At 33.4% G+C, this 14,902-nt stretch overlaps 1 protein-coding gene across 1 annotated transcript in view; it reads left to right on the forward strand.

Annotated features, from left to right (window-relative positions):
• Positions 1-14,902, forward strand: part of Dmd (dystrophin) — a 2,056,279-nt gene that overhangs the window by 347,684 nt on the left and 1,693,693 nt on the right. The window contains exons 3-4 of the mRNA XM_031364700.1: positions 9,695-9,787; positions 14,426-14,503. Coding sequence (XP_031220560.1) covers positions 9,695-9,787; positions 14,426-14,503 — 171 coding nt within the window. The remainder of the gene's footprint in view (positions 1-9,694; positions 9,788-14,425; positions 14,504-14,902) is intronic.

Consider the following 14,902-nt stretch of genomic DNA (forward strand, 5'->3'; position numbering starts at 1 on the left):
TTGTAGCAGGCAGGATGCCAAAGGAACTTTGTAGAATATATTAGAGAACAATATTTTTCTCCAATGCAATTGTTGGATAAGGCCTCTTTCTGTACATTATTTATTTCATCAGTAAAAGACTTTTTATAGCTTGAAATACTTTGTCAAACAAAAATTCAAGAGCTCTTTTTAAAAGGTATTTTGTAAGGATTTTAACCATTAATATATGTGTCCTGTTTATGGACATGTATTAATTCATTGTCACTTTTTTAAACACTTCAAATCTCAGCTATATTATTTCAAATATACAGATGCATCAAACCATTGTTAATTTCTTTGACAAGTTTTGTCATGTGTTCCTAGGGAGCTGCGAGTGGACTAAGTAGCTTTGCTGATTTTAACTGAGCTTTACTGGATGCTTCCTACTGTGTAACAACCTCCTATGGGATAGCTAGGGCGTCTTGGCTGTACTCCACATCTCTGTCATTCTCCCATAACCTGGCTCAGGTATGTTTCTATGGGAACAAAGTGTCATCCAGAGGACAGAAAAATGGTCACACCCTCTGGAGGCCAATATGTGTTCCATTTTAATGGTCAAAGCAAGTCAGGGGCTGATGCAAATTCAACAGGCAGGAAATGGAGAAGAGAAAAATCCATGAGGCCACATTGTAAAAGGCGTGGACTCACTAAATAATGAAATATTTGGACCAATTTTGCTGTTAATCTACCATTTAGAACAGATGTTCCTACACAACATAGCTACCATGCCAAGTAATATTTCTACACAAGAGTAGTCTCTAAACAATGCCAATCCTGAGCTTTCTGAAACAGTATTTGCTCCACTAAAATATAACTAAATTATTAATGCAAAAATATGGCTTAAGTATCTCAAAATTAGAAATCTTGTTAAAAAGTCTGGGGACAATGGATGTGTGTACAGGTTCCTTTGATTGCCTTATCAAATATTCTCTGATGTAATCTTATGCCTCTGTAATATGTTCATTTTTCCACTCCTTAATAGACCCTATGCTTGAAGAACTGGCTTATTGTGTTTTCTGGAATTAGAAAATGTAATTTGATCTTAGTATCTGAAGGTCTTTCTGCTTGTGCTCTTTTTTCACCTTCCATATCTTCCTGCTAATATTTTATTCAACTTTTAAAGCTCAGTTGAGAAACTCCTGTATTTGGTTATTCTCTCCAGAGTGGATTAATTCTCTCTTTACCAATAGTACATTTATGACACCAGTATCAAAAGGATTATAATTATAATTGTTTTGAAGTACACTTCTTTCTTACAATGTGACACAATTTGGGAAAACAATAACAATGGGTAAAAGGGAAGAAAGCTTTCCATCTACCTATTGTTCCTGCTGTGTGGGACAGTATGAAGCATGTGAATAATACTGATTAAATGTAATTGTATAATGTAAATCCTTCTCTCCTTTGACATATGATGGAAACAACTGAAGTCTCGTATAATTTACCACCATTTCTGCACAACTGAGAAAAGCTAGAAATGCTATTCAAATAAGTACTTATTTGCTTCAAAGTGCCATATTCTCCAAAAATAAAATCAATAAATGGAAAAATTTCAAACAAATAAGTGGCCTGTTTAGAAGTTTAAGAAATGCCTATATTACATGCATAAAACCAAAATGTATTATTTTATTTGCTACACTTTAAACCTTGTGATCTTTGTTCAATTGTTTTAGTCTTTGTGCATATGTGTATATTTATGGGTGTCTGTCATTGAGTAAATATTGGTGCGTATGTACCTGTGTATATGTGGAGGTCAGAGAACAACTTTGGGTTTCAGTGTTTACGTTTAGACTTATTTGAGACAGGGTACTGTGTTCAACACTGTGAATATCTTGCTAGGTGGCACACTGGCTTTCAGAAATTCCCGTTTCCATCTTCTATCTGGTTGAGGGGGCACTGGAATTATAGACACATGAACCCAGCTTAATGTGAATGTTGGAGAAGCTAAGCTCAGATTCTCACCATTGGGAAAGGTGAACTAATCTCCATAGCACCAAACTTGAGAAAAATATTATAATATGTATATGAGAGTTATCACTGTGCATATTATCTTGTCACATTCAACCTTGCATAAGGAATAATTATTTTTGTAAATTAGCATGTGACTTTCAGAAACAAAGGAAAAAAAAGCAGAGGGTCAAGAGATGGCTAAGTGGTTAAGAGCACTTCTTGCTCTTGCAGAGGAGCAGATCTAGGTTTGGTTCCAGGGCCCACATTCTGATTCACAACCATCTGCTTCTGTATTTCTAGGAGGCTTGAACAACCTTGTCTGAGTTCTGTAGTACTGTAGGTATGTGGCACATACATAGATACAAGAAAACACTCACACTTGTTAAACAAAATAAGAAAATCTAAAAAAAAAAAAGACCATTAAAATGGCTTTTTTAAGATCATGAAGATATCCAAGTTACAACTCCTTATCACTAACACTGAATGATATAATAGCCAAATAATTATAACATAAATATTTAGACAGTAGAGATAGAAAGTGGGTAAGAGATGGGGAGGTAGAGTACCTACGTACCTACATTGAGAGTTGTATGTAAGTAACACATGTTACTTTAGAAAATTATTGTTTTCTATGTTTCAAATTTATTATCTGTAAGATAGAAATGTATTCTGTTGATAATAAAATTAAGTAAAGCAAAATATGTAAAGTACACTGATGTTTGACTCAAATACTAGTGAATCAGTATATATAAAACTGGTTCTTAGGAAAACAGATGAAATTAATTCAATATACTGCTACAGGATTGGAAATGTCCCCTGGTTCCACTTGTAAGAAGCAAATAGAAAAATACAAATTTTTTTAAGACTTTCCAGCCAGGCGATGGTGGCCCATGCCTTTAATCCCAGCACTTGGGAGGCAGAGGCAGGCAGATTTCTGAGTTCAAGGCCAGCCTGGTCTACAGAGTGAGTTCCAGGACAGCCAGAGCTACACAGAGAAACCCTGTCTCAAAAAAAAAAAAAAAAAAAAAAAAAAAACAAAAACCTTTCCTTGCATATTCTATGCCATCTAACCTTGTGACTCCTTTCCATGATATGATATGATACTATCTATAAATAGGCCTTCAATATAGTCACTGAAGAAGAGACTATGAATTGTCCAAGGCTGACTTCCTAATGCTACAGAAGAATGGTATATTTAGGGAGGAAAAGCTGTCTTGTCACACACATTCAGTACATATAATTTTATGTCATGTATATAAAGTATTTACAGTGTATCAATAAAATTTAAATTTATTAATTCCAGAAATATATGAATAATCATGGACCTTTCATCATGTCTGAACAAATCTAAATATCCTTTAGCCATCTTAGATTTTATTTGGTTCTAAATGTTAATAGATTGCATTTCCTTAAGAAGCTTATTTATTATATCATATATATGTACAAACACACACACACACATATCATACACACACACACACACACATATATATGTGTGCCACCCTGGCATGTTTGAGCCATAATTTTATGTAAAAACAATTATTAGAATATATCATAATTGATTTCCATGTCTATCCCTAGATGTCCAATTATAAATCAATTTCTTATATGAATTAAAAGAAAAATTAAAGGAATCTTTCAGGATTCAAATATCTAAGGAATATGTAATTCACATAAAAGATAATTATCTAAATTTATGTATTGTAAAGCTATGTTACAATATTTTTTATTTTATTATGGTTTTATCAACCAATATATGATAGAAAATTACCAAAAAAAAAATTGTAAAAGTTTGGATTTAGAAAACTTGGGGCAAATGAACTACTATTATCCTTGGTAATTTGCAGATGAGAAATCACAAGCCTAAGTGATTCAGTTTTTTTAAAAAACAAAGTTTGTAAGAGATAGACCTGATCAGACAATGATACATACTAACTCTGTTTAAACATTCTTTCCTTTGGTGTTTACAACAAACCATTTATATATAATGACTTGGTTTTCATCAACTGTTGTGTTGTTACTGTTCAAGGTTCTAATGTGCAATCTGCCTGAGTCCTATTTTGTGTACAACATACACATTGGATGCTAGTGATTATGTTTTATAAAGATTTACTGCTGAATATCATTCTGTAACTGGAGAGAATGCGAGAGTATTATATTATATAAGTTAACTGCTGAGTAGTTCTTAGCTCCAAGGAAAAACTTGGCTTTTTCTTCATTATCTTTGTAGCCAGATTTTAGTACTATTTCTGGCTCATAGGAGTCTCTAAAAGTATGTGATGCTAAGTGATAATGAATAAATACATGTTAATTTTCATCTGCTAAAACCTAAGAACATTCTAGAACTTTGAGACTCCTGTTAAAGAAGAAAATGTATCCCACTGATACATTTGACTTTTTGCAATGACATTGCTAGAGATAGAATTGGTAGATTAAGCCTGAGGAAGAACATTTGGTTTTCCAATTCCTTTCTGACATAGATGTCTGTGACATTTTTTTTTTTTGCAGTATGTGAAGTGTCCAAAATAGTGGTTGTTCATCCACATGGGTTCACTTTCTTCCTTTTTTCTATTCTGAGAGAATAGCTTGCCTGTAGCAGCAGATTTCCTTGTGTTTTGGGGCCATGGGTAGGTCTTAAAGAAAGTAGGATATATGGAGTATAGAAAGAAAGATCAAGACACTGAGAGATAGGAGTTCCTCTATTTCAGGCAGTCTTCTTGGTTCTTCTATTGTCTACAAACTAAAACCTGCTCTCTTCTCTGAGTCTAGGAGTGAAAATATTTCTTTATGATTAGTTCCAGTGGTTCCATAAAACCCTATCTTCATCTTCAAAAACATTCTTTTTTAAGCTCTTACAATATTATTCATTCCTGCAAGGACCGTTAGATCCTCAGAGTAGAGCTAGACATGTCCATCATGTAAGGAAGGACAGCACAAGACATGCATTTGAGTTTATTGAACACTCTCTCAGCCAGAGGCTATATTGGACACCTCACATTTGTTAGGCATTTAATCTTTTTATTGTAAAATTAATTAGTGCCTTTGGTCACTCTGAGTGCTCACCGAGGTCTAGAAGTATGAAGAGTATAGTTCAAAATATTGGAATAAATCCATAATAATTAGCATAATTTAAGCATATCTTATTTTTAAAAAGTCCATTCAGCTTATAGTTTTTACATCATTACAATATGAATTATGCTATGTCTTGTTTTTGAAAATGGAAATAGACTGGAGGCATGGATAAGAGAGGAGACTCATTCAAGATCTTACAGGGAGAATATTGAAGATATGGATTTCGATAAAGGCACTCAGCACAGAATAAATTTTATTATCCACAAAAATTACAATTCCTTATGCCAGATAAACCACATATCATCATTGTGAATTTTTTCCTTTCCATCTTCCCTCTCTATAAGTGATATTCCTTTCAATCATTACACCCCTAAAATTAAAGATGAAGCAAGTTTTATTTTTATTGCAAGGCTTGTGAAGCATTACTAGTATGTGTTGTTAACAATTAGTATAGTGGTCATTCCTGAAGAGGCTAGTTCACAGAAGGTGTGAGGTTCCTACCAGGGTCAAAGACATAATCCTGTTTCCACATGGAATTGCTGGTAATATAAATCTATTCACTTTACAAATATTCATTAAGCTATACAACTTAAGGTATATATTTCTTATATATATATTTCATGCAGCAATAACATCTTTTTATTGTTTAAATCAGTTTGAAGGAAACAATCACCTATGAAAGGTGCCTATTTGCACTACAGTAGGCTGCATTATTTTGTTGTGAGCAATTTAGCCACATTTCCTCCCAGGAGATTTTGATTCCTCACTTTTGCAGTCCTTTTTGGTGTTTCCAGTGTCCAGACATTTATAATCACTGAGCAGTCTCTTGACTGTCTGAGCAACAGATATATCCATGGCTTGACCTTTTTGTAACCAGAAGGTCAAGCTAAATTATCCCTGTGCTCTTTACCTCTTACTGGAACATTGTATTGATCCTTCTGAATTTTCAGGTTAAAAGAGCAATGCAAGTCTGAAGAGTCACTTAAACAGCTTCACAAATGTATTTCTGAGCATTTCCCAGTTTTTTGTTTTTACATTTTTCTTGACTTTATTTATGCCACCTGCTAATATATTTTAACATGTTCTGTACTTCTTAATTCCTTGCTGACAGTGCTGTAGAAGGATTATTATCTTACAATCGTTTCATCTTGCTATTTGGGTTAGCAAAAAAGTCAATAACTGAATGCATGAATCTGCTGAGTAATGTCAAAAGTTCGCCGAGTTCATTTAATAAAGCAACCATTAGTCATGAAAGGAACTGAAGACAGGGAGCCACAGAGTCATGTGGCACAAAAAGGATGTGTCACTTTATATGCTTTACAAAATCATTTTCTGCACTTGAAAAGAAAGCCATTAATGATGGAATTTTAGGGAAAGAGTAATGCTTTCATGACCCCAAATGTCACCTATGAAAAAAGATGTGATAGCTATCAAAGATGAAACAGGAGGGAAACAAACCAAGATTTAATTAATAATAGCCTAAGGAGCAAAAGCAAGAACATGAATCTTCTATGAATTTTTCCACCCGCAGGTAACCTTTCTCATTCTCAGTGGTTGTATATGGACAATTATGGTTGCCCTTCCTTACTTCTACCCTTATAAGGGGCTATAATCACATGCATTGCAAAGGAACTCAGCATTTTCCATTAGATCTAATAATATTCTAAACTTTCCTATGTCCCTAGAACTTAGCACTAGAAAAATAATGAGGCACTAATATAAAAATATAGCATTAAAACAAAACCATCCTATATTAAGTGTGGCTTATGTTGCTCTGTCAAAGGCAATGCCTATAAAATACATATATTTTGTTTTGTTTTGACCTTGCAGGTATGTGCTCTGAGGTATGTGTGTTTCCATTTTATTAATCAATGCAAAGGTTTACTTACTTTACTGTAGGATACCACAGCTAGTGAACAGGGGCCTTCAGCTCCATAGTTAACCTCTGCTGTCTCTGGAGCTCTGTGCTCCTTTTGCTATATAATATCTATAACTCTGTCCAATGACTGGAGAGTAGTTAAAACCAAGAAAGATGCAGGAGTAATGAGATGTTTCTTTAAAGCAAACATGCATTAAGAAAAGAGGGCAAAAACTGCTTCAGCCTGTGTTTTCACATAACTGTTAAATCTTTAGATACTGAGGAACTGATCCTACCTTATCCAGCGTATATTCATTCAGACTTATTTGCTCAAAGCATGTTTCTTCTGGATGGAACAGATAGGACTTAGACTTCTTTTGTGTTACTTCAACAAAATACTGTTTATATATGGGCTTTAAAAATTGATAAAATAGTAAGATCAGTCTTTGCCCTATCAATGCATTGCTTCCTTGTACTAAGATCATTAAATAGTTACAGTTGGGATTCTGTGCCTAGACCAGAAACATTTCTTCTCTACTTTTGTTGATTTTGGCATGAAATTTAAATTAGAGAGTCTGTGTCACATTTGAACTATAGGCAATTCTCTCTGCCTGTTGGCCTTTATCTAGGCTCTTCTTTTCCTTAAATCAAAGGATATGGGTGTTGCTATATGATCCTTAAGTTTGATTCCCTGAGCTATATTTCATACTTCTCAGTTTCTATTTTCTTTTATAAAAAATGTCATTTTGTCATCCATGTCTTTTGTCAGAGTTTATCTGGCAACCAATATTGATTCACACTATCTCCTAACAACTATGTTTGTCAGAAAAAAAATACATTTGCTTCTCTTTAAAAACTGACTTATTGCTATCTCCAAGGTTCTTCTTTTGATAATTTTAGAAGACACTCTACTCAATTGCCTCTGTAAAATTTGCTCCTAAGGTAAACATTATTTCAAGATGCATTATAACTTATTTGAAAAAACTCTTAATTTTATATGTTATCATATGTTTACATATGAAGATCTTGAGAAGTATATACTAATCTTTCTGCTTAAATGTCACTGTTGTTTTAAGATTTGTTTATATATTATGTGTCATAAACCTACTTTAAAAACTTTCATCATGTTAAGTTTCCTAATACTTTCATTCTTTCTCTGGATGTTTTTAAAGCACCATTGAGGTATAATTTCAATACAAAAACTAATTTGTTAAAATAAATAGTCCAAAGTTGATATCAAATAACAAAAACTTATCATGCAAGTATCAATGACTTACCTTCAAGAGCTAAGTTTTTCTTCAGAGAAGGCACTAGGCAGCCATAGGTACCTATTGACATTCCTACCTGGATGTAGGAAGAATCCAACTTTTATGTCTTTAGTTTTAGAATTATCAAAGTTGTCTTGTTTCTTGAAACTAGGGATTACCTTGACAAGTGAGTTTCAAAATTTGTTTGCAGTCTAAGTAGGGGATCGGTAAAGTCAAATAGTTTAAGCCTCATATTAGCTCTGTCATTTGACACTCTGGGAAAGCAATTCCTGAGTCTGCTTCATAGACTCTGGTACTTTGCACAGTTATGTTCTTCTGTACCCACTTATTTCCTGTGTATGGTATTATCGTTCATGAATATATTTCCCTGGATGAACAAGAACTTCTGTCAGAGCTGGGCATTATATGTCTGATTTACCAATGTGTGCGACATTGGGCATCTCACTTATGTTGATTGGTGCTTCCTAAACTTAGTGCTGATTAGGCTAAATCTTTGTCGATAACATGGGCAATTAAAGAGCTGAAAAGATTTTCATATGAAACAATTGTGGAATTTTTAACCAAAACGAAGAAGGCTTTTGGGGTATAAATCATAACAAACAATATATTTGAAAGATAATGAAAAGAAAGATGATAAAGTGGTAAGATGGAAGGAACAAAGGCTTTAGACTTTCCTGGACAGGGTACAATATCTTGACTTTACAATCTTCTAGTTTTGTAATAAAAGGTCACATAGCCAAATTCTTTGCCTCACCTACTCCTGCAAGATGAGTGCATAACAATGGCAAGCATGTCATGACAGAATGACAGAAACAAGACACAAATGATACAATGGTGACAGAATCTACTTGTACAGTAGTTCATTGCCTTCAATCTGTACTTACTCCAAAAATGTTAGGACTTATAGTACCTTTTAGTATCTTTGATGGAATGTGTTAGTAGATAACCTATAAAAACAAGAGAAAAGCCTTAATAGACTTGTTTTCACTGTTTAAATCAATAGCCATACCACATCGAACACCATTAACATCATCTTATCCCAGAAGTTAAGCCTAGTTGGGCCTGGTTAGTATGTAGATAGAAGATCAACTGGAATTACTGGGTACTTGGGTGGGAGACTACTTGAGATTATTACCAGGTACAATAGGCTTCAAGTTAATTAACTAATTAACTACCTAAACCAGATAATTACAAAGTTTGAATTGTCAAAAATGAGAACAGGAGTTTTTAAATCATTTTGTGTAAAATGTGATAAAGGATGTTGAACAATCTGACAGATTAATTGGATAAATTATGCTATAAATTTTCAACTAGCCATCATTAGCAGTTCAAATAATTTGTCCTAATTTTATAATTTCTTTGACCCTGCTTATTAAATTGAGCTCTCTTTCTCATCTATCACTCTTGGTACCTTATTAATGGAAAACATCAAATACTATTAAATACAGCTTTAAATTTCCAATCGCTTCATCATAGATATGAATCATAAAAATTGTGCTATCTTCAAGTGGATTTTATTTTATTTCAGTTTGGAAAGCAACACATAGACAACCTCTTCAGTGACCTGCAGGATGGGAAACGCCTCCTAGACCTCTTGGAAGGCCTGACAGGGCAAAAACTGGTATGAATCTTTTTTCTGTCCTTCCTTTCCTCCTCCCAACCTCCCTCCCTCCCTTCCTTCCTTCCTTCCTTCCCCCTTTCTTTTCTTTTCTGCATGCATATGTATGTGGGAGTGAATTCATGTTTACATGTGGGTATACAAGCACTTGTGTACATGTGTGTATAGGCAAATGTTGACTTCTAGTTTTTTCTCAATTACTCTCTACTTGAAACCCAACATCATTGATTCAGCTAGTATGTCTAGACAACTTTCTTTTGGGGTACCTGTCTCTGCATACTGATCCCTAGGATTACAGATAGGCCACCACCATGCCTACATGGCTTCTGAGTGGGTGCTGAGGACACACATTCTGGTCCTCACACTTGTACAGAGAAATCTCTCTAGCCAGGAGGGTTTTTTTTTTTTTTAATTTACTTTAACCTTAGTAAATGTCTGGTGTCCCAAAGCAGTTTTATTTGGGTGAGTTTAGTGAAACTCTTCCATGTATTGGCCAGATAATTAATACAGTACCTATTCCTGAACAAAATAAAATAATTCATATTACAATTTTCATTTTTGCATTGTCTATCATGTGCAGAATAACAATGTAAAATTTTTCAGTAATATATTTACTTAATTAATAAGCATTATGTGACTTTACCATTTTTAATTCCTTAAGGACTTACTGTATAAAGTTTTTATGCAAATAACTTTATATTTATCTTTGCGCTATTTTATATTTTCAACTATTTTTAAATGTACATGTATTATTTTATAAATAACAAAAATATTCTGGTACACTGTAATAAAAATATGGGTATTTTAGTCTGATATCCAAACGCTTTTGTGAAGAAAATATAATTTTCTTTTGAGAACTGTTAACTTGTATAATATTAGAACATTCCTTTGGGGAGAGAAAACATGGTTATACAATGTTATAGGTCACTAAAGTCATAGAAGAGTCTCAGTTCAATTGATGAAAGCCTCCTAATGGAGAAAAACTCTTAAATCATAATCTGCTGACTTAAAACGTCTTATTTTTAGATTTCTGTTATTCTTTTAAGTAGGATTTAAGATTCCAGTTTACCTAGTCATACATTCTGCATATCTAATGAGTTTTATTCAATTATCTTATTCTATTCTCTTTTCCCTTTAGTAGAGCTCTCTAGCATAACCATTTAAGTGTGTGTGTATGTGCGTGTGTGCACTCACACACACACCCACACATACACACACATACACACACTTAAAATATTTTGTTGTATGTAAGCATGGCTATGATAGTGATTTTCAATTGTTGCAGGTATGCTTAAATGATGTACTTATGTTTCCATTTTAAAATAAATTACAATAGCTATGTACGATAAATATATCATTAAATTAATTCAAACTGATACATTTTCAGGTTTATTTTTCATTTATTTTATATTTTTATTGAGTTTATAATATAATTGCAACCTCTCTCCCTTCTCTTTCCTCCCTCCAACATACCCCAATAATCCTCCCTGCTCTCTATCAAATTCATGGCCTCTTTTTTCACTAATAGTTATTACATATATATATTATATATATATATATATATGTATATATGTGTGTGTGTGTATGTATGTATGTATGTATATTTGCCAGCATAACATGTTCTGTCATGTATAATGTTACCGATATGTATGTTTGATAAATTTATGAAAATTTTGAATTTGATTGATGACTTCCTAAAATCAAACATTTCAATGCTGTACAGTTAAGCTTTTGTCATGTAGCCAATTGGAAGGCATAGTGTATGCTTAGTTTGAATTTCATTATATCCACATTTTATGTACATATGCATATATTCAGAATATACTATTTTTATGATATTGATAGATAAAGGAATGCCTCTGAGCAGCCCATATCTTCTGTCAACTCTTTATAAATACAAAACAAGTCTCACTGTTCTTTAGTTGTTTAAGGTTATTCTTTCATAACTTGTGCTCATTTATGTTGATTTTTTTGTGTTACTTTAAAAATGTATTTATGTGCCTTTTCTTCTTCCTCTTTGTGGTGATAGGTAAGAAAACACAAAAATATAGGCTGCTCTCACTTTGATCTTCATGGATTAAATGTTCTAAAATATGAAAAGTAGAGATTCCTGTTCATGAGGCTATGACTGGAGATTCAGGAAGTTTCAGGGACCAAACATCTATGTTCTTTAACGAAGTGTATTAGTCAAGTCATCTTGGAGATTAGAAGGCTTAAAATAAAAATTGGAAGCTGTACAGCCAGTTGAAATAGTAAGTATCTCTAGGGTATGGAAGTCTTCTGAAGGATGGGAAGATTTAGACAGCATAGGCAAAAAGAAAAAAGTAGAATAATACATTATTTATTCTATAAATATACAAGGTAGGAAATGGTAAGAAAATAAATGTGAAAATTCTGACTTCATAGGCACATAAGAAACGGAGAAGCCTTGCTCTGCTGATAATTTCTATGAATACATATTATTTCAAAGTTTAGGATAATTATGTATGCAATTTGTATGAAATCATTTGGCATTTCTAATTTTTAATAATAATGTGAATTATCTCACATGTACTACAGATTTCATATGGCAAACTTCTTATTATATTGAACCCCTGCCCCATTTAAATGCTTTATATAAATTTTACTTAAAGTTATGGAACATGTATTTTATTTGTTCTGTTTTAATAGGTGATAAAACTGGAGTATAGAGAGATTGAGAAGGTTCCCAAGGTCACATAGAACAAAAGTGGCCGAACAGAAAGTTGAACCCACACTATCTAGTTTTAGAAGTCATACCTTTAACTAAACTAAAGGTGCCTTTAACTAAAGGTGAAATGAGAGCTGGTTTTGGTAGCTGACTTGATCCAACAATGTCATTGTTGAAAATATTAAGGAGAAATTATAAGTAGGAAATGAGCTTCTGAAACATTCTTGGAAATTGCTAATAAGAGCTTGCATTAAGAAAAAATTGGAAAAGAGCCAGGTCTGATGTCACACATCTGGAATTTCAGCCCATAGACAGTGGAAGCAAGAATATTTTTGAAGCCAGACTGGAAAAAATAGTCAAACTCTTTCCAAATGAGAAAAATAATAATAATAAGAGGAAATAAATGCAAGCATCATAGCAGTAGAATTTCTAAAACTCATCAAGTAGGAAAAATAAGATGAGGTATATATTTCAATTGATTATGCAGATGCTAGCATAAAATTAAAGGATGGGGTATAACTTTGGGATTAAAAGTGTGAGCTAAGAAACCTGGTTACTGAAATTTTGAATTCCAGTGATGAGGATTACTAGGTCAGTCAGTAGGCAAAGCAAGACTCTTCTTTAACCTTTATTAGCATTACTTATTTTAACAATATTTTGTTAATTATTTGAAAATTCCATGCAATGCAGTTTGAAAATATTCACACACTCCCACACCCCTACTCTGACCATTAGCACCCTTTTTATCCTCCCTTTCTATCCAACTTTGAGAATCAATCTTTTTTATTTTTCTTCTTTAACCTATTGAGTCCAGTTTATGTTGCCAAGCTTGTCTTAGGGGTGGAACATGTCCTACAGTGTAGCTAGTCTACGAAGAATCACATCATCAATGAAAACTGACTTTTCCTCTTCCTTCTGTTAGCAAATGCCAATAACTCCCCAGCTAGTGGTGGGATTTTATGCCCACCTTCCACTTTTTTGATTGGAATTTTTTTCTTAAACAGATCTTGTCACAATCACTGTGTTTGTTTCAATGTCTATTTTCCCTGTTATGTCTGGAAAACACATTTTCCTTGTTATCATCCATGTTTGGCATTTATGGCTTACTTCCTCCCTTTTCTGAGGATATCCCTGGGACTTTGGGAAAGGAGTGTATTAAATATGCTCCATTTATTGCTGAATACTTTACAGACTCTCATACTCTACCTGTTGACCATATTGGCTTTTGTTTGTTTGCTTGCTTGCTTGTTTGTTTTGGGGGGAGCTCTGTGTTATTGGCCATATAGCATTAAAATAATGTATATTCATCAAATATGTACCTTATTATGTTTTATTTGACAATTTTAAATGTATTTTGATCAGCCTTGCCTTCACTTCTATCTACTGTGCCCTCCTTGTTGAATCACTTTTTCTTCTCCTACCCCCCTCTACTTTTATGCTGCTATTTATGGCCAACTGATTTACATTAGATTGCTGCTATGAGCAGCATATATGATTAGCTCTGTTATGAGCATATATGATTAGATACTAAGTAGAAATTGGGCAACCCAAAAGACTCAGATCTCCTTAAAACTTTTCTTAAAATATATAGAAATAAACTTTCTTTTCTATCTTTCTGGTTACTTTTCTTATGTATTTTGCTAAAGTTTTCCATTATTGATGGTCTTATAATAATGCACACTGGGCTAAAAAATGAAGGAGCAATCATCTCAAATAATATTGTAAGGGGAAAAATGATTTCTTTCCCGGGAGGTGTATTCTTTATTCTAAAGATGTACTATACCAAAGACAATTAGCCCAAAACCTGCAGATTTTTAAAATAAATGCTGCACAGTCTGTGTTCATTTAAGTGTAAAATATTCAAACTGAAAAGTGAAATTTATACATTTTGATTTTTCAGGTATGATTTTTTTATCTCTTTTCTAGTAAACACCATTTCTCTCCCTTTTTAGCCAAAAGAAAAAGGATCTACAAGAGTTCATGCCCTGAACAATGTCAACAAGGCACTGCGGGTCTTACAGAAAAATAATGTAAGTGGTGACCTGAACAGAGTCTGCACACCATGAAACTGCATGCTTAATATTTGTGTAAGGGCTTCAGAACCAATGGAGAGAAGGCTTATTAATCCTTCTTATAAATCACAGAAGCTCTTATTCAGAGCCCCTGTGCTACTTCCTTTGTGTGTGCTTGCAGCTAATGTAATTCTGGAAGCCAATGTATACAGCTATAGAGGACAGAGAAAGGTTAGAGACCTGTACTGGGTAAGGCTGTTGTATTATTTCTAGATGCTAGGTGAAGTAATTATTTTAATAGATAAACTGGATCTGTCATACAATGGTGTTCTGTACAACAAAGAGATTTTGCTTACTGAATGCTGTTCCCCATGTTCTGTACAACAAAGAGATTTTGCTTACTGAATGCTGTTCCCC

Source organism: Mastomys coucha, chromosome X, assembly GCF_008632895.1.
Source record: "Mastomys coucha isolate ucsf_1 chromosome X, UCSF_Mcou_1, whole genome shotgun sequence".
NCBI lineage: Eukaryota > Metazoa > Chordata > Mammalia > Rodentia > Muridae > Mastomys > Mastomys coucha.